Below are 26,960 nucleotides of genomic sequence, written 5' to 3' on the forward strand. Positions count from 1 at the left end.
TTTAAATTTATTTTTAACATTTAAAATCAAACAACGGTAATTTAAGAGAAGAAAAAAAAACCCACAAAAATTATGAAAACCCACAAAAAAAAAACCCACGAATCCAACTTCACAATCAACAAAAACAAGAGGACTAATGATTTGAATGCAGCCATCCAGCATTCCCAAAAGCTCTTAGACTGCCAACAGGCAAAGACCATCCACCGAGTTCATGGAAACGAATCATTAGGCAGCTACTTGGATACTCGAAATAAGAGAATAAACATGCTCATCAATTTTCACATATACGGTGATGTTATTTTCAAATGGCATATGGCCTCAACACACAAATACAAAATTTGTGCAGGAACCTGACCAGCACTGAATTCTACTTAGCAGCGCGATCTTGCACCTCTTCTCAGCTTGTAAGACTGCAGTTACAGGCAGGCTCTTATCAGCAAAATTGGTCGATTCAATGACCCCTTCTAGTCTGCAAAATAGGAAGCTGAAAAACTCTTGGACTGGACCTTTACAAATAACCCCCATTCAAGCAAAAATAGCGATGGCAGTTCAGCATCAGTAGCAGCACATTACCTATAACACTTGCTTCCCAAGTCTTTGTCTAGAAGTCCAGAAACAAAGATGATTAGCTGTAATCCCAAAAACCCAGAAAGCGCATTAAATTCTGATGATTCTGATCATTTCCAAGGGTATTCACCATTCATCTCAGAATGAGTTCAGGTTGACCCAATTTACATTTCAGAAAGAAGCCTGCAATTTCAGGTTGCTAGAGCGATCAATGAAAATGAATGCATAAATTTGTAAGCATGAGCAACACGCAGCGTGCATTTGACATGCATGGCATTTGAATGCATGGACAACCCATCTGACTGGTGTGGTACCTTTAAATTTCATCATTCATCACTGTCACTGATATCAAAGATTGATCTCCTGACCACAAATGAAGCCCTGGAGGGAGCTCTGAATCTATAGAAAGAAAGCGCTGGTCTTTGTTTATTGGCAGAAATTTTGAGCTTATTTGCAGCTGTCATCATGCGTTTCCCAACTGCAGAAGTTGTTTTTAGCTTATTCCCTGAACTTCCAGGTCGAAGATCTGTTGGCAATGGAGAAGCCAGTGTTCTTGGGGGCCTTCTGATGTCAACCTGTGGTAAGGTATAAACTTGCATATTTGAGAAATCATTAATTTTAGCAAATATTACTTCTTGTGGGCTCTCTGTGGGAGTCTCCACCATTGGGCAGGAAAAGGTTGCAGGCTTAACTTGATTTATAGGTGTCAGTAAACCAGAGCACACTTTGGCAGCAAGATTTGGAGCTTTTTTTCTTCTATCAAATTCCTTATTGAGGCCAGCCATTCTCTTCTTGTCCTTGCTCTTTTTCTTGAAACAAGCGACAATTTTTGGAAGCGCTCCGGTTATTGTTGCATGCTCAACTTTGTTTCTAGGTGTCAACAAACCAGAAGACACTTTGTCAACAACATTTAGAGCTTTTTTACTTCTGTCAAGTTCTTTGTTGATGTCAGCCAGTCTCTTCTTTTCCTTGCTCGTTTTCTTGAAATAAGGAGCATTTTTTGAAAGTTCTTCTGTTGCAGGCTTAACTTCATTTCCAGGTGTCAGCAAACCAGAGCACTCTCTGGCAGCAAGTTTTGGGGATTTTTTACTTCTATCAAATTCCCTGTCGATTTCAGCCAGTCTCTTCTTTTCCTTACTTCTTTTATCAAAACAAGGGGCAGTTTTAGGAAGTTCTGCAGGTGATTTGATGCCAAGTAAACCTTCTATCCTCTTGTTATTACCATTTGGTGTCATGTCATTTTTTCTGGTGTTTGTAACGAGAGAGCCAATAGCATTGCTACCATCAGAAATATGGTCATCCTTTGCAGCTAGACACTGGGGTAAGTGTTGATTACGAAAGCTATTTGAAGACCTTATTTCCACATGAAGAAACCAATTTCCTTTGAGCCCCTGAAAAGCATACTTTATAGGCAGTGACTCCAGCAAGTGGTAGAAGCAATTATTTCTCCTTACCTGCTAAAGGACAGAGAAGTGTATGAAAAATTAACATGAAGGAATCCCCAAACAAAATCTAAAATAAAAGAAAGCAAAAGGATCATTTTAAAAATACCTTTAATTCACAAACTTTAATCTCTCCCAATTTCGGAAAACAATTGAAGTGCATTTTCTCCAGCTCTCCTACAGCATGAATATTGGCATGCATTACTTTTCTATGAAGTAGAGAAAGGGCAAACATAAAGAAAGGTCACAGACAGCTTTTTAAAAATCGAATGCAATGCAAGGAACTAATCATGCAAGAATGCTGGAGGAAAACTTGGACAAATATGAAACCCTAAAGCAGAAAACACAACCAAATGGAGCATGTATATAGTCTAGTTATATGATAAATAATCTCAATACAATAGATTAGCAAGTTCTCCACTTTTTAAACTTCATTGAATCAGTTGGTCTATTCTGGGATTAAAACTTTGTTACCGTACAGGGGAGCTGTTTAAGGTTATGCGAACTTTGAGAGTCCATTGCGTCCCTTCTCTAATGAGAATTAATAAAGAGTATCAATGAGACATCTTCTACAAAACAAAAATGAAAGAGGAGGGACAAAAGGCTAACTTATCCAACATTTTACTGGATGACTTCAGGCTATCTCCTCCAGTTTTTTTGGGGCCAGGTATTACTTACAGGATTTTCTGATTAAAATTATTTTCAAACTTCCTACGTTTGCCTGTAAAACACCCCATTTAAGTATACAAACGCTGAATACTGATGAGAACATCAGGTAGGATAAATCAATGACATAAATGCAAGCATTAAACCTCTATTCATGGTACAAAATGATTGAGCTTCAAAACTCTGAAGCCATCCAATTTATGTACAAACTTTCATGATTAAAGTATGGTGTCTCCACTTCACCTCCTAAAGGCTACCTCTTGCCTTGTAATCCACCACTACATATCTAACAAATTAATCTCTTTTGAATTGCCGACATGATTGTGTCATCAACAATTAGGCTGACCTCATAAAATAATCAATATCTAACAAAAGAAATGATCTTTATGCACCATAGAGTAAATGCATGGAGTTACTTACCGACACAGACATCACCACTTTGGGACCACTCATCACCACTCATCAGAGCTATAGATCCCTCAAATTATATTCCCTGCATCCAACTTTCAAATTCACTTGGCATTCCCTAAACTTCCTTGAATTAGTATGTTCAGCCACCTCTAGTATGCATTTCACCTCAACTAAATTATTATAAACTCCAAAAGCTTACTTCTTCAGTCGGCACATAATAACTCTTTTCACTTTCAGCATTAATGAAACAAAAAAGTTAATGAAATTGACTTCTATCAAACCCCATCTAGCCTCCAATACTCTATCACCTAACAAAACTGTTTCTTTGACAATGCATTATGTCTAATAAGAAAAAGCGGCAACCTTTTGCATAAAAAAAATATAAATAGAACAAGTGAATAGTCCCAATTCAATACAGCAAAATCACAGACACCAAAACAGTGTGCTTTAGAATCCAAAAGTGAAGAAAACCCAGAAGAGCAAATCAAGTGAAACGTCAAAACAAACAATCAGCTCCATAATAGAAACTATGATACAGATGAAACAAATAAAGGCAAGTAAAAAGAGGGATTGTTGAAAATCCAGAGAAGATGTTAATAATAAACAAAGATAGGCAAGAAAAGGATTATAGAAAGAAAGTTACTCTTGAAATCAGCAACAGTGATGTCAGGAGAGATGCCCATGGCAATGTGAGTGTCCATGTTTGTGTCTGTGAAAACAGCTACTTCACCATCACTAGGTGTTGATGCCATTGAGGAGGCGATGAAAGACAATTGTCTGCAACTAGCCTAAATGGATAGGCAGAGAGAATATGGCCGTGCTATTGATTGCAGTTCTGGTTGAACGATTTTCTGTCGCTTTAAAGTAGATGACCAAGGCCTGTCTAGCCTCCATTAACTACTGGGAAGGAACCTGGGCACAAGAATTTCGAATATAATGGTGTAATTTCTCGAGTAAATTATAAATCGGTCCCTTTTGTCTTACAAATTAAATAATTCATTTACTTTCAAAAACTAATTGTTTTTTTTTTCAAATTTATATCCCTTTTCTATTATTTTGTTTTTTTAAGGAAATATAAAAAGGAGGAGATGAAGTAAATAATATGACAAGATTCATGAGGGAAAAAAACAGTTTTTAGAGTAATATTATATTAAATTAAGCATGATCAATAATTAACTAAAGGACTACTTAATTAGTTTAACTATTCAATTCATTTTACAAAACAAGAGGAACTAATTTATAATTTACTTAATTATATAAAAAAAAAACCTTCGTATTTAATCATAGATCTCATCTAAATTGTAGTTTTTATAAGAAACCACATTATTTTGTAGGAAACTTAATCTTTTTTATTAAGAAATTCAAATAGAAGAACCTCAATTGAGAAATTTAAATTGTTTGGGGATAAAAATGATACAATATATCTACAGGGGTAAAATCGATACTATCCTAGTAGTTGGAGGATATACTTAAAGTTTGCCCAAAACAATGAAAAGGTTAAACCCTTCTCTTCAGCCCTCACAGCTGGTTATGGTTTAACGCATTCTAGTCTCTCTCTCTCTATCACACACAACACCACGAGCCCGTTTCTCAGTAACTAGGCTTCTTTTCATCAATCATTTCCAAATCCAGAGAAAGTACCAGGTATCATCTTCTTTTCTTACCCCTTACTCTCTCACACACATCACAACATTTCAATGGCTGTAGTTTCTGGGTTGTCTTTGCTTCTCCTTTAAATTCAACCATCCCTGTTTAGTATGATTATAGCCCAGGTCAAGTTGATATGTTATTTAGCTGAAATCCTTTACTGGGTGCATGAAAAATCTCTTATTATTGATTGATTGGTGTGGATAATGGGTTCTTGTTTGACTATTCCTGGATCTTCTTGATTAGCGATACCTGCAGTTTTCTTGCTTTAGCAATTAAATTTTTTTATGATATTCTTGTTTGTTGCTATTAGTTGGTATTTTAGAAATTTGGGTTTGGCTTCCTCTTTTCTATAGAAAAGCTGAATGACGGCTATGAGACCTTGCCTTTCAAAGCTTAGAATTAGCTTGAGCAGCATGTAATGGAAAGGTGTGTGCTTTTGAGTATTTGTGCTATTGCCTGTGTGTGTGATCCTAAAAGCAAACTGGAAAACTGAAATCAATTGAAGATTTCAAGATAAATTTCCTTTTTCTTCATGGTTGAGTGAAGATCTGGAAATGCGAAAAGATAATATGCTGAATTAGTAACTGGGAATTTTGTAAGAGAGACAACTTCTTGAGATTTAAAGTGATGGAGGGTTTTTTAGAAATTCTTGCCCGTATTTCATTGACCTGTACTGATATGGATATGATTATGGTTAATCTCTTTGAGCTTGTTATTTGATTTGGTGGTAATAACTTTGCTTCTTTGATGGTACTTGCACATTTTATTTTTATTTCCTTCTATGGAACAAAATATACAATCACTTGGTGAACTTTGCATTGTTTTCAGTTTTTCAAGTTGGTGTGTAGTAGATAACAATCTAAAGAAATGGCTAGTCAGCAAAAAGAAGATCTGCCAAGCACCAGTCCTCGTGCTGCTGGTTTTGGGGAAATGGTAGTAGATCGATATCAAAAAATCAGAGAGCATGCAGAAACTTATCCCTACGTGTGGGCTTCGTATATTGTTGTATATGGCGGTTTAGGCCTCTGGGCTACCTATAGATGGAGAAAGCTTCGTAAGACCGAGGACAGAGTGCGAGTTCTTCAAGAGAGGCTACGCAAACTTGTTGAAACTGAAGAGGGTGCCAGCTCTACCAAGTCTGTTGAAAAGGCTCCATCATCCACTGAAAAAACACCCAGATAGCTATGTGCTATTTCCACCAAATCATTTCCTATAAATTGCTTGAGTTTTGAAACAGATGAGCTTGGCGTATATTTGCAAGAGTTGAGGAAAATCTCAAATGGAGAATAGTGCAATTTTTTTTTTGGATAAACAGAGCGAAGAAATGGTGCATTCATTACCCATGAAATTTCTAATAAAACTTGTCAATTTCTTAGAAGCAATGAAATCCACCGACTTATACAAATTTTTGTTTTACTGTGTTAATCCAGAGTCTGAATAGAGCTGGATGAAATGATACAAGTTCGGTTGTTCTGTTTAACATCTATGCATCATCTATTTACAATTCCCGTTGGGGTTTATTGTAACAATTATTATCAATTCTTATTATTTACTTTTTCTTTCGGAATAAATGTCAAATGGAATTTACTTTATGTTTTTCTTCTTCTTAAAGCAGGGTGTTTTCTAAGAAACATGCACTTTTTAGTGCTCTTGAAAACTGCATTGCAATATGTTCTGCATATGAGTGAATGATTTGAGGTGAAATGCTATCAAGTATGGCATACCCTTCCCCATCCGTTGGACCAAGGTCTGCTTATTCATATGACAGGGCTTGACTATACAATATGACTGTTACTATGATCGTGAAAATTCTTATCAACTTCTGAGAGGCAATGAAATTCACCAGCTTTCACAATTTCTTAAATCCATCAAAATTCTCCACAACGACAAGAAAAGAAGTCGAGCCATTATTTTTGGCATTTAATAAACTAGATTAAAATTTAAGAAAAGGACTGCTTTTGCAGGTTGCAAAATATGAATAAGGATATCGGTTCTGCTGTTTCCTTGTTTCATTAGCATGCACACTTGTTAGTAAAATGGCTACAACTCTTGGTGGAAAGCTCCAAATCACGCACCGTTTGAAACATTGGAAACTAGACAAAGATAGCTTTCTATGTGAAGCTAGGAGATGCAGATCAACACTTCCATTACAATACTCCCAGGACAGGACAGGTAATAACCCGTACGTTGTGTCAGTCATACATAGAATCAGAGGAGACGTTCTTACTGGAAATCTGCATGCTTTTGAGATTGTCAATGCTGCCTTGATTCATGAGAGCTCCATAAAGAGAGAGCCATGAGATACCTGATGTTGTGAAGAGTGTTGTGAGATACATTCTGAAATATGGGTTCCAGCTAGGTTTCGAGTTGCAAAATGGGCTGTTTGAACGGATGAACTATATGAAGCTAAGAGATGCAGGTCAACACTTCCATTACAATACTATCTGGACAGGTAATAACGAAGAAAAAAAATGCCCTCCTTCATTATTACTAATGTGGGTATAATCTGAATAATTTTTTTAATTTACTCCTTATTATACTTAATGTAATTCAGTTTTTATTTATTTTTATATTGTAAATAAGTGATTAAATATATTTATTATCAATCACAGTTTAACCTTGATTAAATCCTGGTACAACCTAAAACCTGTGACCCTTTGTCTTCACCAATTCGGTTTTGAAAAGCTTGGTTTTAGTTGAATGAGTTTGTGAACAGTTCATTCTCACGGGGACTTGACTTGTGACTGAGAATTTTAGGTGAGCAATAACAAATATCAAATATTAAGAATAATAAGAAGACGGAGGATTTTTTAATAGAATTAATAAATCTAACCAAGGAGATTAATTTTAAAAATTTTATTAAAATTTGTATCTAACTTAAATTTTTAATTAAGTCGTATGCTTAAATTTATCAATTTTATAGTTCTAACTGTACCCTTAATGATCGATAAAAATATGATTTAGCTTTTAAGAAAACTTCGAGATGATAAATTTTTTTAAAAAATATTAAGACAATGACAGATTGAATCGACCTTACCTTCTCATGATCCGGATCATGAATTTTATTGGGTTTAATATTTTTTTATTTTTTTATATGATAAAAAACAGATGCTCACAAAATTGAGTACCAATTTAAAAATAAACACTTATTTGACACAATTATCCATAGAAAGCAAACAAAAATCAATAATATAGTCTATTTTCCAACCAATCCTAATATTAAATGATAAAATCAAAAATGAATAAATTAAAAACAATTAAAAGACCAAAAAAAAAACATATCATATATGTAGGTAAACTTGTTAAACCTGTGAATCGGGTAAGCCGGGCTAATACCAAACCTGTAAATTGGGTTATGGACTCCATTGAGATTATAATTTGTTTTTTAATCTATTTTTTATTTAACTACATGATAACAAAAATAGATAATTGCGAAATCAAACATCAACCTAATACCAAGATGATTTTTTAGATCATGATAACTTTATAAAAAGTAAAACGAAACCAATTATAAAACTGAATTCTCAATTAACCCAATATCTAAGGATGAAAAAAAAACTAATTTTAAAAGTTAAACTTGTCAGATCCGCGGACGAAGTCAACCAACCAAACATGTGAATAAGTACATAGATTTTATAAAGTTTAAAAACATAACTTTTTCCTGAAACTATATTTTTTAATTATATGAGAAAAAACAGATGATAAAAAAGTCAAGTTCAATTAAAAAAATACACCCCACCAAAATTGTAAACCAGGGCAACCCGGGTTACCCTAGCAAACCCACAAACATGCTAACCTTTTATAAAGGTAAAATAAAAAGAAATAAATTATGAAGTCAAATTCTCAATCATTCCAATATTAAAAGATGAAATCGACAAAAACAAATTTAAAAAAAAATCATGACAAAAATTCAAAAACATAAAGAAAAAAAAAGCAAAACATTGTGGGTTATTATTGTCATTCGCAATGCAATATGTGTGGGTAAACAATGGTTTCCTCATACCATTTAATATTTGTTACTTTATAAAATTTAATAACATGACTTTTCTCTAAAACTATTTTTTTAACTATATGAGAAAAAAATAGACTATAAAAAAAAGTTAAGTTCAATTAAAAAAAAAAACAACCCGCCAAACTCTTAAACCAGGGCAACCTAGATTATTTTAGCAAACTCGTAAACTATGCTAACCTCATATAAAGAAAAAATAAAAAGAAGCAAATTACGAAGATAAATTCTTAACAATCTTAATTTAAAAAAAAATCGATAAAAATAGATTTGAAAAAAAAATCATAACAAAAATTAAAAAAAAAATTAAAATAATGTAGATTACTATTGTAATGGGTTTGGGTGAACAATAGTTTCTCCCACTTCCTTTAAATTTTGTTACTTCATAAAGTTTAATAACATGATTTTTCTCTAAAATTATTTTTTTAACAATATGAGAAAAAAAAATAGACTATAAAAATAATCAAGTTTAATTAAAAAAAAACCACCAAATCCAAAAACTGAGATAACCTGGTTTACCTCGACGAACCCACAAATCATGCTAACCTTATAGAAAAATAAAATAAAAAGAAAAAAAAATTACAAAGCTAAATTCTCAACCATCTCGACATTAAAAAAATAAAATTGATAAAAACAATTTTAAAAAGAATCATAAAAAAAACAAAAAAAAAAACTGAGTAAAAAAATAAAAACAATGTGGGTAACACTATAATTATAATTATAATTATAATATGCCCGATTACGAATGAGTTGTTTTAGTAATTGACAGCAAGAAGTCAAAACTCAAATTTGAATCCTTAGTCATAGCTCTATTTGCATACCCTACGTATACATGTACTATATTTTACCTGCCTCCTGTAAATTTGGTTAATTTTAGGACAACTGCCTAAATTTGGTCGATAAAATCTCCTTTATTTTATTTTATTTTTTCCACTTTCCATCTTCCAGGTTTTGTTGTGCTGCATGAGAAACTTTTCTTGAAAATTTCCTTGGTTTCTCCCATAATTTCCTTCGATTTTGTTAGCAAAAGGGTCATTGCCAATATGCTTGACCATAGTGAAACTGATATAGTAGCTTATGTTGCTGGCTTTCTTCTCGAAAGGACACCCTCTAATGGCGTGAATGCATGCTACTACGAGACTGTAAATGTTGATTTGTCTGTTTGGAAGATTTCAAACCCCCTGCTTAATAATGTTCCATACTTTGCTGTCCAGTTAAGCATCACTATATTCATGATTCACTTGCTTTTCTTCATCTTTAACTTCACCCGTCAACCTAGATTTTTCGCAGAGTTAATTGTAAGTATGATACATTTTGCCGTGCTAATTAAATATTTGGTTGTGTGTTTAGAAGGCTTTTAACATTTCTGTTATCTTGGCTGCTCTGTTACTTTCTGATTATTAGTATTAATTTTGTGTTTTTCCAATTTATGTAGACAGCTTGCATGCTTGGTCCAATATTCTTTAGGTCTTCATTTTTCCTTAGATACGTACGTCCGATAAACAGCAATGTGGTGTTGCAGACCATGGCAAACTTAGGCCTTGTTTATTACATGTTTCTTGTGGGTTTGGAGATTGATCTAAACATGGTAAGGAGAGTGGGGAAGAAAGCTTTCACCAATGCCGTGGCTGGAATTCTGTTTTCTATGGGCATGGGTGCCAGTCTGTATTGCTTATTTACACGAGATAAATCCATATTTCCTTCTGCCAGTCCTGTTGGCGGATTGTTTTGGGGTGTTGCTCTGACTGTCACAAGCTTTCCTGATCTTGCTCAAGTTCTTTCCGACATTAATCTCATCAGCACAGATCTTGGACAAATAGCCTTGTCTTCAGCTTTTGTTAGTGATTTAGCATCTTGGACTATGCTTATTATGACAATAACCTGGCTCCATGGACGCAGTAAACTTTCCATCCTCCCAACTGTTGGCTTCATTATTCTTTGCTGGTTTGTGGTGCGTCCAGTCCTTAGCAAAATCAAAAGTTCCTCGAACAAAAGCAGTGGTAGAGACTTTTATGTATATGTTATTCTTGCTGGAGTGCTCATTTGCGGATTCATCACAGATGCTTGTGGCTCCACTTCTATGACTGGGGCATTTGTTTTGGGACTTGTCACATCAAATGAGTTTGAGACAAGAATTTTGGAACAAGTCAATAATTTTGTGGCAGGAATTTTGCTTCCTTCCTACGTCATGGTTGTTGGAGGTAAAATTGACATATTGTTTTTGATGTCCAAAACTAGTGTAGTCACGCTGCTGGTGATTGTTGTCTTGGCTTTCTCGGTCAAGGTTTTGAGCTCTTTCCTTGTCTGCAAGGCCTTCGGTATCTCTGCTCGTGATGGTATTGCCCTTGGGATTCTTATGAACACAAAAGGCCTTTTGGCTCTGGTTGTTATTAACATCGGTGTCGATGTACAGGTACACTGGATATTTTCATCAACTTAACTAAGTATTATAGAGACATATATGCTTGATCTATTTCTGACAAATCATTTTATGACATTGAAGCAGGCTCTGGACTTTGCAACATTTCCTGTAATGGTGATTGTGTTTTTGGTGATGACAGCTCTTGTGAAACCTTTTCCTTATTGGGTCAGTAAGTCTTCAAAGAATCTCAAGCAATACAAGCAAAGGACTATGGAAACAAGCAAAGATGATTCTGAATTTCGAATCATTATGTGTGTTCATGAATCTCATCATCTATCAGGAATGAGCACCCTCTTGAAATTGTCTAATTCTACTAAACTATCACCAATCACTATTTTTGCTCTTCATCTAGTAGAACTCACAGGCCGTTCATCGGCAATGCTTATTGTTCATGATGCCTATAACGCCACTAACATCAGCCAACCCATTTTTGAAAGAGTTATATCAGACCACGTCTCATCTCAGAGTCTTAGAAGCTATGGAAGGAGGGGAACAGGCCATCCGATTTCCATCCAACCAGTAACCGTCGTGTCTCCTTACGCCACCATGCACAGAGAGATATGCTGCATTGCTGAGGACAAACATGTGACTTTAATTATTGTTCCATTTCACAAGGAAGGATGTGGAATTGACGTGGTGCAAGAGAATTCTTCTATCAGAACTGTCAACCACAACCTGCTTGCAAAAGCTCCATGTTCAGTCGGTATATTTGTTGACCGAGGGCTTCAATTAAGCATTCATGATATGGGTTTCAATCTATGGAAACAACAAATTAATGTTGCCATGCTCTTCACCGGTGGACCTGACGATCGCGAAGCCTTAGCCTACTCATGGAGAATGGCAGGCTCTCGCGAAGTGCGTTTAACAGTTGTGCACTTTCGTCCCGGAGAAAAGGCAAAAAATATAATGGAAGAGAGAAAAGAGAGTGAAAATTATAAACAGCTTGATGAAAAATACGTGAATGAACTCAGATTCAAGGCAAAGTTCAATGATTCCGTAATTTATTTAGAAAAGGTGGTAAATAACGGGGAAGAAATTTTAAGGACCACAAAGGAAATGTTTGATTATTATGATCTGTATATAGTGGGAAGGGGTCAAGGAGTGGCATCTCCTTTCACATCAGGGCTATCAGAGTGGAGTGACTGTAAAGATCTAGGAGTATTGGGAGAGGCATTATCTACATCTGAGTTTGCACGAAATGCATCCATTCTTGTAATCCAACAATATTATGTTGCAGACACAGCTGAATAAATTCAGTAGAAGTTTTGTTGAAGTTGCCTTTTATGACCATGCTAACAAATTTCCTAACATTTTTAAAGCGCAAAGGCCATCTGTTATGGAGTTCTTAATGATCTTGTTAACTAAACTATTAGCTTGTGTGTGGTCAAAACAACAACGAAATGCTGGTTTTAAGAGAGAAAACAAGTCAGCAATTTTCTGCAGAATATCATGAACAAGAGGAGGTATACAGTAAAAAAACTTATCACACTTTTCTTTCTTTTTCTTCTTCTTTTTTACTCTCATACATCTCCAGAACTTTCAGCCATACATATATTAAAAAAAAAAAAAAAAAAACCAACACATCTTAACCTTACACTTCTTCATCTTAATCACCTTTTAATCTAGCTATAATTACTTTTTTTCTAACACAAGTTAACTAACTAAAATCAAGGTTAAATAGCTGTCACAACAACTTTACTAGTTACAACATACTAACCTTAGCATTCTCCATCTTAATATGCTGAACTTGAACTCCTCGTGCATTTCTCATCTTTTGACATTTATCTTTTGGCTATGCTTTTGTAGAGATATCAGCCACTTGCTTCTCTGATTTGCAGAAATCCATCAACCTCTCCTTCATCAGTTGCTTCACGAATGAAATGATGTTTAAGTGCAATATGTTTAGTTCAGCTATGAAAAATTGGATTCCTTACCATTGCTATACCTGATTTATCACCACAAAATAATGTTGTTGCTGTTGAGTAGCTAAACCAGCTGCAACATATTCAACTTCAACAAATGATTGAGCCACTCATTGTTGTTTCTTCGAACACCAAGCAAACACACCTGAACCATTAGAAAAAGCATAGCTTGAAATACTATTCATATCTTTAACACATCCACCCTAATCATTATCACAAAATCCAATCAATTTCATCTAAGAAATTCTGTCAAATCTACAAACATTACATCAGGCCTTGTGTTAAATACAATAGATTCCCAACCAAACTTCTATAAAAAGTAACATCCACCTTCTTTCCTTTATCATCTTTCATTAATTTTTCATTCACCACTAAAGGTACCTCAACAGGTTTGCGGGCAAACATTCTGGATTTTTTGAGAATTCTTTCAGCAAACTTCTTCTAACAAATGAAGACACCTCCATCATCTTGGTAAACCTTAATATTAAAAAAATTATGTAGCAGCCCCATATCATTCATCTCAAATGAACAAAGACACTTCACCACCAAGGCACACTTAGCCACGGTCGAACAAATCCCCTTCTCCTTCATCAACTTCAACTTATAAACCGTCAATTCAGGTTTGTTCTCCCGACTGTACACATGAAGAACAGTAGAAAAACTCGTGACATCCGGTTCAATCCCTGTCTCACGCATTTCATCAAACACATTCTCTGCCAGACTTGTCATCCTCTCAAACCTGCTCTCCGGATGCGAGCCTGCGCTCCTACAAATCCCATTTATTTAACATTAGCCTTAATCCCTCGCTCTCTCCCGTTTCCCTGAAAAAACTCTCTCAGCCATATCAATTCTAACAATCTTACACCGCCCATATATCAAAATGGTATACATTCTCACATTAGGAATAAACCTATGCTTCCTACTAAAAATCTCAACACCCACTTTCACACATCCATGCAGAAAACAAAAAATGGGACTCGATCGTAGGCTCGTTCAGACATAAAATTGTCAAGACTTTTGGTAATTTCTCTATAAATCTGAGACTGTTATGTGATTGGCAAGAGAAATTCATGCTGTCCAAAATTGGATTCTTAAACTATCATTATGCATATATCAAAGTTTCTCAAATGGGTGCTCTTCCATCTAAATTGTAGCAGACAACTACTCGTAATCATAAAGATGGCATTGAACATCTAAGTGTACGAGCCAGCTTGCACACACCTCGACTAATTCCCACGGGTCCTGAAATAACAAAACCCCAAACAAAATCTTGTACCTTGATGTTTGACATTGGATTAATTACACTTTGATAAAATATACAGTAGGCAGAGAGTACTTGCCCCAACCAAGAAATCATTGTATGTTGAAGATATATATATATCTTCTCAGTCTAGCCAATAAATAATATTCTTGCAACCTCCTTTTCGTTGCCTCCATTTGATTTAGTGGAAAAAAAAATCTATACATTCAATCCTCTTTCGAATTCCCCAGTTAAATCATCCAGACTGATGACTCCTTCTCTCTCTGTTGCTTTCTCCATCCTCAGCTCGATGAGCACTGAATTTAATTCACTAATCTGCTTCTGTAGTTTCGCTCCTTGGTCTGGTAACCTTAAAACGGTAACCTGTAAACAGAATACATTACAAAGCAAAACTGAGAAACAAGAAGCAATAGCACAGCCGGCTTGAAATGGTGCCCGAAGTAAAATAAAATTGAGATAGCATGGCAGGTTGAATCCATTTAACAAGAATAAATAATGCCTTCAACAGTTTGGGCTATTCATAGCATCATAAACAAATCTGGCTGCCTAAGCAAATAAAAGCACAACAAAAGGTCAAAACCAGTCTTCATATTTTATTTATGAATTTTCAATATGGTTTGGATGGCAACTCTCAACCCCTTTAATGTTTGTAACTCAAGCAGTTTTATCTACCTTCTCACTTGTCATTTAAATCATACCTTATTTCCAAGTAATTGTGACAGCCGATTGATTCTCTCTAAGATTTCAGATTCTGTCAGTTTGCCCACACTATCTGGAGAAGAGGTTTTCTTGTTCAGATTTACATCCTTGGGATTGAAAGCACGAGCAGCCCTGTCAAGTGTCAACTCTTCAGAAACTAAATAACATGCACTAAGTACCTCTAAAAAATATTATGATTATTTGTTAAAGATAAATAATCGAACTTAAGGACCATACCCGTCAACATTGCGTTCAAGTGAATAGCTTGACGATGAATTTCCCACCATTGTGGATACTTTCTTCCTAAACCCACAAATAGAGTACCAAATCACACCACATTCAAAAAATAAGGAACGAGGATAGTGAATCCATATGCTTTGCATAACTAAAGTTTTCAAATGCAAATATAAGCTTATACTCCATAGGATTGAATCCACAATTACAATCAAGGGTAAAAAAGAGTGAACAGTTGCTATATTTATTTGAAATAATGATTTGAAAAATTTTTATATAATCAATGGAACTGGGAACCAATAGTATAACAAAATAATGGCAGACCTATAATCACAATACAGAAACTCGCCGGTAGCTCCATAATTTGAACTACAAATTGTTTAGATTAGAATTAAGGGGGAATTCTGCAAACAACGAGGGGTTTTGAATTTTATGAAATGTTATTTTCATTTTATCTCAGCTCAAAATATGCAAGAACAGTACGCAAGAAGCAAAAAGAGAAAAATGAGGAACTACATATTTATAAGGAGCAAATAAACGAGCTACAATTGTGCTGTACCCAAAAGCAATAAAAGGGAATTCACCTTATCTCATCCTCTTCTTCCTGTGCAAGTTGTACAGTTTCTGTCTTTGAGAAGAGTAAGCTGTGGTGACTGACTCCTGCTATACCTTGACTCTCCAAGAATTTTATGTGGGATTCCAGATACTCATCCCTACAGCAACAATAGGATAAATTAAGAGTTAAGATGGCAATGAATTTGCATGGACAGTCATTGCAATTGCATAGATTCATAACCAAACAATTCCAAAAAACTTGCAATATTTTTGTATACATAGATGAACAATCATTATGGATGAAAGGTGATAAACAGCTAATTATCTTTAATACAGGCCTATGGCATTCCCTAACTTCTACTCTTCCAAAGATAAAGTAAACCCTAGTGCAAATACACATTTTAGGAATTTAAAAACACTACTAGTACTAATGGGTTTCTTGATGAGTGGAAAATCAATGATGAAACAACTCAAAAACTGGAGATCCTACTGAAGCAAAACATTGATAAACATAGTCCAACTTCACTAATTAGAAAGCGAAAAACAAATACACATAATTGTAGTTGCCACTAATAGGCTCTGTACATTTTGTGCTGGCTGTCATGCTCTTCATGTAATTGTTGCTGTGTGAGGGAAATATTGAACCCCTGCTTAGGGAGACTGAATAGCTCCCGCAGATCCTGAAAAAAAATCAATTGAACTTTTAAAGGCAACATTGCATGTTTCAAAATAGGTGCCAGGAATATATTCCATTAAATCAACAAATAGAAACATAATATATACATACCTGTTGGCTAAAGTATCGAATTTGTTCTTTGTTTTCAGTTGCTGTTCTAAATAACCCCCCCTTGAATATCTACACCAGAAATTTTTAGGAGTCAACTTATTGTACTAATGTTTCGATTTTAAACATTCATGATTCAACCCATGCATCTAAATAATGTCCAAAAGTAGATAGATTCTTATCATGTGTACAGACTGTACAGTTCAGATGACAAATTAGAAGGATCCCATGTAAAGATCTTTTCCACAAGTAAATTGGAATCTGAACTTCAATGAAACAACAGATCATTCAAATCACTTGCATGCAATATAGTTTTTCAACCACTTGCAGAAATGTATTGAAACCATGTGAACTGAGTCCCAGAAACACCTATTCATGTCTTGAAATACAGTATACCACATGAAAACACTAACAGCTACCAACAATCACTCCACTTTGCAAACCAGAATCAGATATCATATATCTAGTAAATAATACCACATGGCAACAATAAATAAGAAGTAAGGCAAGCATTGAACCTGCTTTCTATAAATTTTCTCTTCAACAGTTCCACAAGTCATTAATCTGTATACGACCACATCCTTCTTTTGCCCAATTCGATATGCACGATCAACACTTTGGTTATCCGTGCTGCAATGAGAAAGAGAGATGTATCAATTGACCCCATAATTACACCTAGAAAATTCCAAACTAAGGCCCATAGAGAAAAGTAGAAGCAAGTACCACTAAAGTGTTTTAGAAGTCATGCACATAACTCTAAAACTGAAGCATCAAGAAAGTGGCAGTCCTTAAATGGGAAATAATAGAAAAGTACGTGAAACATCCAAAATGTGTTGAAAGCAGAAAAGTTCTTTGCATAGTTTAGTGGCCAAAGTTTAGAATGTAGAAGTGCATCTGCCTTGCCATTTAAGGATGTTCCAAACATTTCCACTTATTTTTCAACATGCAATATCCACAAACTCCACAGGCTGCCAATAAAAACAACAGATAAAGAAAAAAAAATAAACGTAGTTTCACAAAGGTATGGAGGAGACATTTTATGTCAAATATAAACACAATTACTGATATTTATAAACTCCTGCAATATCTGAATCTTTTTGGCAAATCCATTTGAAGTCCTTAGCAAATTTACCAATCCTAGATCTTATGATGTAGTCCGTTCTTGTTCACTGAATCTGAGTGAAAGAAATAAGCTTAGGGAAGAACCTAGGATTCCAAGCAGGATCAACCACAATCACACGATCTGCTTTTGTAAGTGTAAGACCAAGACCGCCAACCTGAGATGTTAGCAAAAATATAGGAGCACCATTTCCTTCTTGGAAGTCCTGAAATGTTTTTTTTAGGGAAACAAAGAGTTTGAATAAATATTTCATTTATGAAAACTAAAATCTAATGGTTTTGACATTTTAGGAAACTTACATCAACAATTTTTGCTCTATCAGTAACTTTTGTCGTACCATCTATGCGTAAGAACTCATAACCATTGGACACCAGAGATTCCTATAACAGCAAAAAGATAGGTCATGTGTCACCTTCTGTAAAAGCCTAACACATTAAAGAAAAGTTACAAAAGAAACTTGCAAATTCTTGAATTTTACTACATAAATATTCTAGAAAACATAGTTTTGAGTAGGCCAGGTATTACTTTAAACATCAGCTATAAGGACAGTAAAGTATGTGTTCTTTATAAAATAAAATTAAAAAATAGATGATTTAACTAAAACATAACACAAAAAAAGCAGCATCAGTGAACATCTAAAGCAAACACAAATTATAAGTTCATATTTTTAAAAGATAATTTCATGCATAACTAATGATGCCAGAATATCTCAACTTTGAATTTGAATAGTCAGCTTTAATAAGATAGAACAGACATAAAAAAAATTATCAGCTTCCCCTACTGAATTGAAATATTTTGTCAGCTTCCATGTAACATAACATGTGCAACTTGAATTTATTGTCCATAATAGAAAATACTTCATTAAACACAATCCAAAGGTAACATGTAATATTACACACTGAAAGTGTCATCATAGTTTCCAAGTGATGGCACATAAACAATAAGACATGAGCAATTGACAGAAAAGAAGACAAGCCAAATTCATGTAGGTTAAACAAAGCGCCAAGGCTCTTCCTAAGTTTGGAGATTTGCTGATCTTCTAGAAGAAATAACATATGCTTGTGATGATGTTGTTACTAAATTTTATCCAATGCCAAGGACTTATCCCACTTATTTGCGCATTTAAACCTTTAAGTTTTCTAATCCTATCAGCAACATTTGTGAAAATTCAGAAAATTAACCAATGACATATTGCATTCAAAGCAACAAAAAGTTCGTGGTTTTAAACAAACCTCGATGAGATTAAGCATCTTACGAGTTTGAGAGAATATAAGAACATTATGTCCCTCTGGAATCAAATTATCCTGTGGAAAAAATAAGCATATGCATTTAGCATGAATTATTAAAAACTAAATCAAAATCATCAACAGTAATTCTGAGACATCACTAACCAGTAGTGACAACACAAAAGAGATCTTGCAGGAGATGCTGTCATGCTTCTCTTGAAAGTCAGTTCTTTCAGCAACATCAGCAACATGCATGGCCAATTTTTCAGCCACAGCAACATCTTCAGGATTTAGCATGGACTCCATTCCCTCTAACAAATCTTCAGCCGCTCTTTTTGTCAAGAGAAGCGGGTGATCACATATTTTCTTCAATATCTACTCCAGGGAAAATGGTGATTGATTATGTAAGTGCAACCTAAATATCAAAGTGATAGAGAGCAGTATAATTCTTCAACAATATTTGAACTGGAATTAAAACTTATTAATTAAAGCCCTACCAAAAATCTTCCAAATATGAACCAAGAACAGAGAACTAATGGAAAGACCCAAATGAATCAAATAAATAGTATTTAAGAAGTAAAATTCGGAGCTTCTAAGAATATAATAATTATAAGAATTCCCCTTTAAAGCAGTTTAAAATCAAAATTCTCTTTGGATAGAATTAGTCGAGCAGCAGCTCAACTCAACTACAAATCAAACAAAAAAACTAGAGTTGAAGAGTAAAGCACCGTTAGTGCAGCCAATGGCGAGCCATCAAAAGCTGAGAGAACAATCTCGCTCCGCAAAAAGGCTTCATAAAGTTGCCGCTGACACAACAAGGGACGCAGTTGCTTGATTAATTGAATTTATGATATATGAACTGAACCAAAGATATGCAACCACACCACACCTGGCAAGTAGTTAGTCTAAGCCACACAATGATCTCATTCTTTCGGGAAAGTTTAGCAGTTGTGGCATCATCTTCCTTGAATACTTCATTCTTCATGCGGCGCAAAAAGTAAGGTTGAATGCGTTCTCTTAGTTCCTGTAAAGTAAACAATACAGGGATATCATTAATTGACTTTTATATAATTATGAATTACATTCAACCACTTCAATGAGAAACAAGAACAAACAAGAGGCAGATACAAAAAGTCTAAATGCATGACATTATAAGGTTTAATTGAATATATAAACTGGGTCCAGAAAACAGTCAGCTGAATATTTCTGAATATTAGATAATCTGTAATCTTTAATAACTTTAGAATGAACAAAGTTTGTTGCAAAGTATGAAGTCCAACAGCCAGCCTTGCAACAAAAACAGAATAAATAAAATGTTAATACAAATTTATTTAGCTTGATATATTTTGATCAATTAAAAATTATGTCACCAGCTGCATATAAAGAACATTACAGCAATTCACGATTAAGAGAATTCTAAAAAAATTATCAGTGAAAAAATATTAGAGAAACAAGATTCAAATGGTTGCAGTCTCATCATTGATGAACCTTGGCCAAACCATATGCATTGCTTTTGGAGTCTTATAAAACCTATCATCAGACAACATAGGATGAAGGCAGCATTCAGAGATTTTTAGGTTCTTAAGGAATTATTTATAAGCAAGCATGGCTAACCTTTCAAAGCTAACTTTTCAGTCTCATGTGAATTTTACCACTGCCATATATTTTATTCCATGATAAAAAATAAGCAAACAATTAGTAGATTGCATCAAATTGTAATGCAATCCAAGCTAGGGTGTAGCTGGAAGGAGAAAAATCCAAAGCCATTAAAGAAATGCTACCAATCATAAATAGAGGAGTTGAGAAGTTACCCTGTTAATAAACACGTCCTAAATACTAGAATGAGGGCAATGCCTAAGACACCAGTACAAAACAAGAACCTTTAGAGTTTAGACTAGAAAACATGGTTCCTGGAAAGCCTGACTGCACTGATTTCTATTGATTGATCGACAGAAACATATATCCAAACTTCTACATTTTTCAATTTCAGCTGTACAAGAAGAATATGCCAAAAACTGCACAGAAGAATAACCAAAACTATTTGTATTTAATGCCATGATCTCAAAGAAAAAAGAAAGAAAATAATCAACAATGGATGTACCAAGCGCAATCCAGCACATCCAAATGCATTACCATTGCAACTGTTGAACCAATACGCTTCTCCCTATCAGAAGCATTTTTTTCATTTCCACGAAGTATGGGATGCTCGTATGTTTGCTTAAACCTACAGAAATGCAAAATTTGATGTCATAGGTAAGCATGAACTTATTATTGAAGCAAGCTGAAGGATTAGAAGAACAATTACCACTTGTTGTCACCAAGAAGGTCAGGACAACAGAAGTTGAACAAAGCCCACAATTCCTGTTTCAAGTAACAGGAGTACAGCGTTGAATATCTAGAATTTCCTGCATGTTTTAATTTATGAAAAGAGCAAACAAAAGTATGAATTCTAAGGATGATACCTTAAGATTGTTTTGAATCGGAGTGCCACTAATGACAATACAATGAGCACTTGGTATCTCAATCAAACTTTTCGCTCTCTGAGTACTAGGATTTTTTATGAGATGTCCCTGGAGAAATATAACAAAAATTTAACACTCACTTTAAAGCAGAAACTTCAGAGAAAATAAAGATTTCTAGTATACAATTGATTCCTGCATGATTTCAATATGTAAAATGGGCAGGTGTAAGTTGTAACACAAACTAAATTTAGAGCTTCGAAATCTACCTCATCTAGAATCATATAGTCCCAAATATAACTATCCTCACTTTCCTCGTCAAGAAAGTAATGGTCCCCTCGTAAAGATTTTGAGTTGTTCCGCACAATATCATAAGTTGTGAGAAGAATTCCTTTGTCCTGAAACAAAAAGATGAATTAGCACGATAATCAACAATAATGAGAAAGATCGCCAAAACCCCATTACCATCTCCATGGAAAAGCAAGGTTATGCTATATGCAAATAAAAAAGTAATTAAGAAGGAAGATATGATTCAAACTTCCAAGAAACTAAACAAATCAGTTCAGCTCTAGAACTTCACAGAACTTACATCCACGATTGAATTAGTACCTTATTTCAACTAAACTTGGCAGAATTTAACTTGTTTCAAGTCCCTAGGTCAGATTAAATTTAAAACTTAGATGTGTTTCTCTCCTCTTATTTGGCTGCAGGTATCAAATATGAACTATCTGGACATTAAGAGCTGCGCACGGAAGAATAAGAGGTATAAACAATGAGAGCACATGTAAAACCTGAAGTATATATTGCAGCTCATAGTCCCGAGCTTTTAAAGAGGTCCCAAAGTATCTACACGGAAGTGCAACGGATAATTAGCACTTATTAACAGACCACTATCCTTCGATGGTAAGACAGAAACATTTGAACTTTCAAAAGACTTGAGTCAAACCGCCTCACTCTCTAGTCTTCCCAGAAAGCCCCACAACAGATAGTTCTTTAATCCAATGAGTGAGCAGTGTTTTAGGGGCCACAACCAATACCCTCTTAATCAATTTCGAATGGAAGAGACCTGCTAGAAAGCTACAAATCTGCAGAATAAAACAAATGAAATTTAATCCATATAACAGTGGAGTCCAACTTAATTATCATTATAAATTATTGCAGGCACTTCCTTACCTGCATCGTTTTTCCCAAGCCCATGTCATCTCCTAAGATTCCACCCTTACCCTTGCAATGCAAAGACCAGAGCCACCTTAAACCTTCACACTGATGTGGATACAGCATTTTTGCAATTTTACCAGGTAACTTGTAAGTAGATTTTAGTCCAGGCAAGATAATGGAACCATCATCCTCTGACTCTGCATGATTTTCCAACACAGCAGTCTCAGATTCACCAGATAATACATTATACTTGGCAATGGCACCGGGTCTCCCAACTTTCTTGACCACCTTTTTTCCGGTCAAAACCACACAATCATCTTCATCATCCTCTGATTCATCTCGAAGACTAAGCACCGAAGACCGTCCTACAGACCTCAATCTCTCATTGAACCCATCGGGTTCATTTTCCTTCACTCTTTGAGTAACGTTCTTAGTTTTCTCCACCCTAGTTACATATTCATCATGGTTAGACTCAATCTGCACATCACTTTCATCTTCTACAACATTGGACACAAAAGGTTTTCCCACAGGGACTAACTTTTCATCCACCCTTCCATATTCGTTCTTCTTTAGCCCTCTGCTAACCTCATCATCAAATGACTCACTCAATAAATCACCCTCCTCATACTCATCCACAGCACTCTCATCATCACCTCCACCATTTTTAATAACATCCAATGAGGAATCAGATGGACTAGACGACAAAGAAAACAAAGACTCAGCACTTGCATATTCAACCACATGAACTTTCTTGACCACATTATTATTTTCAGGAACTCTCTTTTTCTCAATTGACAAAAGGTCAAGCCTTGAGGTCAAATCACTAAGAATATCTTTTATCTCATTAACACCCTTATTATTACCACAATCACCAACACTTTTAGACGGAATGGGTGAATCAAAATCGGCAATATCATCAAAACTAGAATCATCTTTCACTTCTTCTCTACTTGCATCATCCCCATCATCTCCAGAAGATACTTTGCAAAGTCTCCGTCTTCCTTCAATCCTAACCTTCGTAGGCTTTTCTTCTTCTGAAAAAATAATTTCCCACGTCAAAACCCAAAAAACAAAATCAAAACTTTTTAGCTGTCTCATCTAGGGGTTTGTTAATCAATTTAAATAGGATGAATATGGCAGTCAAATTAGGGATTTTACCAGGTGAAGAATCAAAATCAGTGATTCCACAGAATTTAGGGATATTATCATCCTCTGGTTCTGCTTTGCAAATACGACGTCGTCCGTCGAACTTCACGTTGAATACGCTCTCTTCTTCTTCCTCTGTACACCAAACAAATCGATTCAAAATTTCAACACCCTAGAAACCATAACTCATAAAATTAAAACAAAAAAAAGGAGTTGGGGAGAGAGGGAGAGACCGAAGGACGTTACTGGCGGCGGAGGCGGTGGTTGTTTGGGAGGAGCAGAGACGTCTTGAAGGAGGCGATAATGGCGATCGTTCAGACTAATTGGTTTTCTGTGTGTGCTTTGTGAAAGAGCCGCCATTTTTATTTTTTGGAGAGAGAGAGAGAGAGAGAGATTGCAAAGGGAGAAATGTGGCGTTTTAATATAATGTAAAAAGAAAGAATCCGTTGGGTTTATTATAATTGAATTTGAATTGAATGGGTTTTCCCTCTTGCTTCTGTTTTTTTATATTTTTTAAAAGTGTATTTATTTTAAAAAATTAATATTTTTATGATTATGATATAATGATGTTAAAAATAAAAAAAATATTTTAATATATTTTTAAATAAAAAATATTATGCATTATAATATCAAACATTTAGTTTACTTATTAGATAGGTGGTCTGCATTACGTTACAAACCAACCTATTTTTTTCAACAAAAAAAATGTCAACACGATATAAATATTCTTAAAAAAAGAAAAAAAATATAAGATTCTAATCATTAACTCGATTGGGTGTAATAAACTCAGTTAATTTAATAATATAATTAGAAAAAAAAAAAGATATCGATAACAAATGAAGCAAAAAAAATCACCAATAATTCATTACAAAATATGAATGTTTGTCAATATTGTGAAAATATATTTTTATAATATTCTTAAAAGGTCATAATGATCTAATTTGTTATCAAAGTGAAAATTAAATGAAAACATGATAATTACATAAAAAGAAAAATCAAAAAATAAATCTCAATTTCCAGTAAATAAAATATTGAATGAAAAAACTGAAAAGAAAATAATTTTAAAAAACAAACAAGAAATTGACTTGAGTCTATTTGAGCCAGCATGCCAAATCTATAACTTAGTCATGAGAGCGAGATGACCCCGTGGAAAGTAAATCAAATAAAATTGTGAAGTTCAATTCTCAAACCAACCTAATATTAAAGGATAAAATTAAAAAAAAACAACAAAAAAGACCCAAGTCAACCCTAGCGAACCTGCCGAATTCATGATAACACGAGATCAGAATAACCTTATAGAAAAGAAAGTTATAAAAATAATAAATGTCAGTCTCCAACTAACCCAATGTTGAGAGATGAAATAAAAAAAAAAACATAAAAAGACAAAACTAACTCGGCCTAAACTTCAAACCCCATGAAAGGATCATGAAGCTAGATTACACCATAAAAAAACAAACCTGAAAAAATAACAATGTCAAATTCATAACCAACTAAAATAATTAGGAAAAATTAAAAAAAATAAATTCAATAAAAAATATCAAAAAGAACAAAAATAGATTTAAAAATACCAAAATAACTTTTTTATGCACTAGATTGTATTTATAATACATGAGTACTAGAGCATATGGGATTCAAAATCCCAAATAAATTTATTCTTTTTTTAAAATTTAAATTTGATTAGAATTTAAAAACAAATTTGAAAATGAATAACTAAAATTATCATGATAATCTATTTTCAAACTAAATATTAGGAGAGATGGACAAAAATATATTATAATCCATAGTTTTCACTGCTTGATAAATCACTTTTTCAATCAAAATTAGTTACTGATCTTTTAATTTCAAAATTTAACCCTCTTAAAAAATTAAATTAAATTAAAAATAAATGGATTCAAATTAGGTTATAACAATTAAAAAAAACAAAAACACCCTTGAATGTAAGCCTTATAAATTTTTTAATCCGAGGGTATAAGAGTCTATTCACTGTACATTATAAAATAAAAAGATGTTATTTTCCCTTTAAATTTTAAAATGCTAAATGAACCATTATAAAATTATTGAATTACTTCAATAGAATGGTTTTTCTTCTTCAAGGGAAAAATAGGTGTTTCACTTCGAAGTTTGAAAATGTCTCCCATTCCCTCTACCCTTTTTACTTTGATTTCTTGTTTTTCAATCTCATCATTCCCTAATAAATTAGCCTAAATTGATTTATAATTTAGTCCAATAAATGCTAAATTAAAATATAAAAATGATAAATAATAATAAAAGAAAACATTATTTAATTACAATGTGTTCATAATATTTTATGACTAAATGTATATTGCATTGTGTATTGCGAATCCCTACACCTTTTAAATTTAATTATAATAAGCTCTAGATAAGTATTTTATTAGTGATGCATGCTTGACTTTATAATCAATTATGAGTTCATTTAGCATTGCGATAACAATTGGTTTTTAATATAATTTTTATATGAAAATATATTAAAATAATATATATTTTTTATTTTTTAAAATTTATTTTTGATATTAGCATATCAAAACAATCTAAAAACAAAAAAAATATTTTAAAATAAAAACAAAATTCATTTTTTTTAAATACTCTTACACCATAGAAACAAACAATGCCATATATGTATCTCATAAAAAAGAGCCCATACATTACATAAACACTTGAATATTTTGAACGGCAGTAGAATGCTAATCCAGTGGCTTGCTATCTTATTGTCATTAACATTGATGTTGTTTTGAAATTATTTTATTTTTATATTTGAATTGAAATAATATATATCTAATTAATATTTTAAATTACACACGTATAACATACTTAGAAGCTGGAATTTATCATTTCAATAATAATAAAAAAAACCAAACAGGATTTACAACCTTGGTTAAGAACAAAAACAATTTTTTATATTAAAAAAGTTACAACAAGATCAGAACTATTTTTATTAAAAAAATAAAAATTATAATTTACAGTAGTATTTTGATATTTTGATATTTTATATTCATAATAATCTAATTGTATAATTTTAATTTTTTTTCATTCAAATTAAAAAAATTATCATGGAAAATTTGTTAACTAAAAATAATAATTTATATTAGATTTATAAATTGAATATAAGAAAACGAATTATACCTTTTACGTTGTTCAAAGGAAGAAAATTTTTGCATTATTCATTTCTTTTCTTCATTTGAAAAAATAGTGGAAAATTTATAAAAGATAATTA

At 33.6% G+C, this 26,960-nt stretch overlaps 4 protein-coding genes across 14 annotated transcripts; 2 read left to right on the forward strand and 2 right to left on the reverse strand.

The window, feature by feature from the left end:
• Positions 1 to 137: 137 nt before the first annotated feature.
• On the reverse strand, positions 138 to 4,023 carry LOC7490174 (uncharacterized). Of its 10 annotated transcripts, none has more exons than XR_002982823.2 (4): positions 3,730 to 4,022; positions 2,119 to 2,186; positions 574 to 2,024; positions 138 to 469 (listed from the first exon to the last, which is right to left on the reverse strand). XR_002982823.2 is itself a non-coding variant. In XM_024605086.2 (4 exons), the coding sequence occupies exons 1-4, from the start codon at positions 3,836 to 3,838 to the stop codon at positions 894 to 896; spliced, it is 1,191 nt and encodes a 396-aa protein (XP_024460854.1). In that variant the 5' UTR covers positions 3,839 to 4,023; the 3' UTR covers positions 138 to 893. The 10 variants fall into 10 exon arrangements, 9 of the variants coding, with proteins under 9 accessions (XP_024460854.1, XP_024460847.1, XP_024460850.1 ...); XM_024605086.2 differs by having other exon boundaries at positions 138 to 1,142; positions 1,260 to 2,024; positions 3,730 to 4,023; XM_024605079.2 differs by having other exon boundaries at positions 138 to 750; positions 882 to 2,024.
• A 568-nt stretch (positions 4,024 to 4,591) lies between these two features.
• Positions 4,592 to 6,328, forward strand: LOC7490173 (uncharacterized). Its single transcript, XM_002310494.4, has 2 exons — positions 4,592 to 4,730; positions 5,565 to 6,328. The coding sequence occupies exon 2, from the start codon at positions 5,604 to 5,606 to the stop codon at positions 5,916 to 5,918; it is 315 nt and encodes a 104-aa protein (XP_002310530.3). The 5' UTR covers positions 4,592 to 4,730; positions 5,565 to 5,603; the 3' UTR covers positions 5,919 to 6,328.
• Positions 6,329 to 10,092: 3,764 nt separating this feature from the next.
• Positions 10,093 to 12,552, forward strand: LOC7466755 (cation/H(+) antiporter 15). Its single transcript, XM_024604856.2, has 2 exons — positions 10,093 to 11,155; positions 11,249 to 12,552. The coding sequence occupies exons 1-2, from the start codon at positions 10,187 to 10,189 to the stop codon at positions 12,413 to 12,415; spliced, it is 2,136 nt and encodes a 711-aa protein (XP_024460624.1). The 5' UTR covers positions 10,093 to 10,186; the 3' UTR covers positions 12,416 to 12,552.
• A 1,719-nt stretch (positions 12,553 to 14,271) lies between these two features.
• On the reverse strand, positions 14,272 to 24,145 carry LOC7490172 (protein CHROMATIN REMODELING 24). Of its 2 annotated transcripts, XM_024604853.2 has the most exons (22): positions 23,962 to 24,145; positions 23,741 to 23,863; positions 22,598 to 23,616; positions 22,379 to 22,509; positions 22,216 to 22,270; positions 21,694 to 21,822; positions 21,428 to 21,535; positions 21,271 to 21,326; positions 21,099 to 21,189; positions 19,855 to 19,989; positions 19,694 to 19,771; positions 19,131 to 19,340; positions 18,972 to 19,043; positions 18,039 to 18,119; positions 17,826 to 17,944; positions 17,138 to 17,249; positions 16,623 to 16,691; positions 16,421 to 16,515; positions 15,865 to 15,993; positions 15,284 to 15,349; positions 15,046 to 15,178; positions 14,272 to 14,710 (listed from the first exon to the last, which is right to left on the reverse strand). In XM_024604853.2, the coding sequence occupies exons 1-22, from the start codon at positions 24,086 to 24,088 to the stop codon at positions 14,546 to 14,548; spliced, it is 3,303 nt and encodes a 1,100-aa protein (XP_024460621.1). In that variant the 5' UTR covers positions 24,089 to 24,145; the 3' UTR covers positions 14,272 to 14,545. The 2 variants fall into 2 exon arrangements, with proteins under 2 accessions (XP_024460621.1, XP_024460623.1); XM_024604855.2 differs by lacking the exons at positions 15,865 to 15,993; positions 16,421 to 16,515; positions 16,623 to 16,691; positions 17,138 to 17,249.
• Positions 24,146 to 26,960: the final 2,815 nt, after the last annotated feature.

This window comes from Populus trichocarpa, chromosome 7 (genome assembly GCF_000002775.5).
Source record: "Populus trichocarpa isolate Nisqually-1 chromosome 7, P.trichocarpa_v4.1, whole genome shotgun sequence".
Taxonomy (NCBI): domain Eukaryota; kingdom Viridiplantae; phylum Streptophyta; class Magnoliopsida; order Malpighiales; family Salicaceae; genus Populus; species Populus trichocarpa.

What these genes read in the sequence shown, in the direction of transcription:
- LOC7466755 (XM_024604856.2), top strand. Translation starts at nt 10,187, where the DNA reads ATGCTTGGTCCAATATTCTTTAGGTCTTCATTTTTCCTTAGATACGTA. An exon ending in ACATCGGTGTCGATGTACAG is followed by an intron (nt 11,156 to 11,248) that starts GTACACTGGATA and finishes ACATTGAAGCAG; the next exon opens with GCTCTGGACTTTGCAACATT.
- LOC7490173 (XM_002310494.4), top strand. Translation starts at nt 5,604, where the DNA reads ATGGCTAGTCAGCAAAAAGAAGATCTGCCAAGCACCAGTCCTCGTGCT.
- LOC7490172 (XM_024604853.2), bottom strand. Translation starts at nt 24,088, where the DNA reads ATGGCGGCTCTTTCACAAAGCACACACAGAAAACCAATTAGTCTGAAC. An exon ending in TGATTTTGATTCTTCACCTG is followed by an intron (nt 23,617 to 23,740) that starts GTAAAATCCCTA and finishes TTATTTTTTCAG; the next exon opens with AAGAAGAAAAGCCTACGAAG. An exon ending in ATAGAGCAAAAATTGTTGAT is followed by an intron (nt 17,945 to 18,038) that starts GTAAGTTTCCTA and finishes AAAACATTTCAG; the next exon opens with GACTTCCAAGAAGGAAATGG.
- LOC7490174 (XM_024605079.2), bottom strand. Translation starts at nt 3,838, where the DNA reads ATGGCATCAACACCTAGTGATGGTGAAGTAGCTGTTTTCACAGACACA. An exon ending in CACTGTTGCTGATTTCAAGA is followed by an intron (nt 2,187 to 3,729) that starts GTAACTTTCTTT and finishes TTCATGCTGTAG; the next exon opens with GAGAGCTGGAGAAAATGCAC. An exon ending in TTAAAGTTTGTGAATTAAAG is followed by an intron (nt 2,025 to 2,118) that starts GTATTTTTAAAA and finishes TCTGTCCTTTAG; the next exon opens with CAGGTAAGGAGAAATAATTG.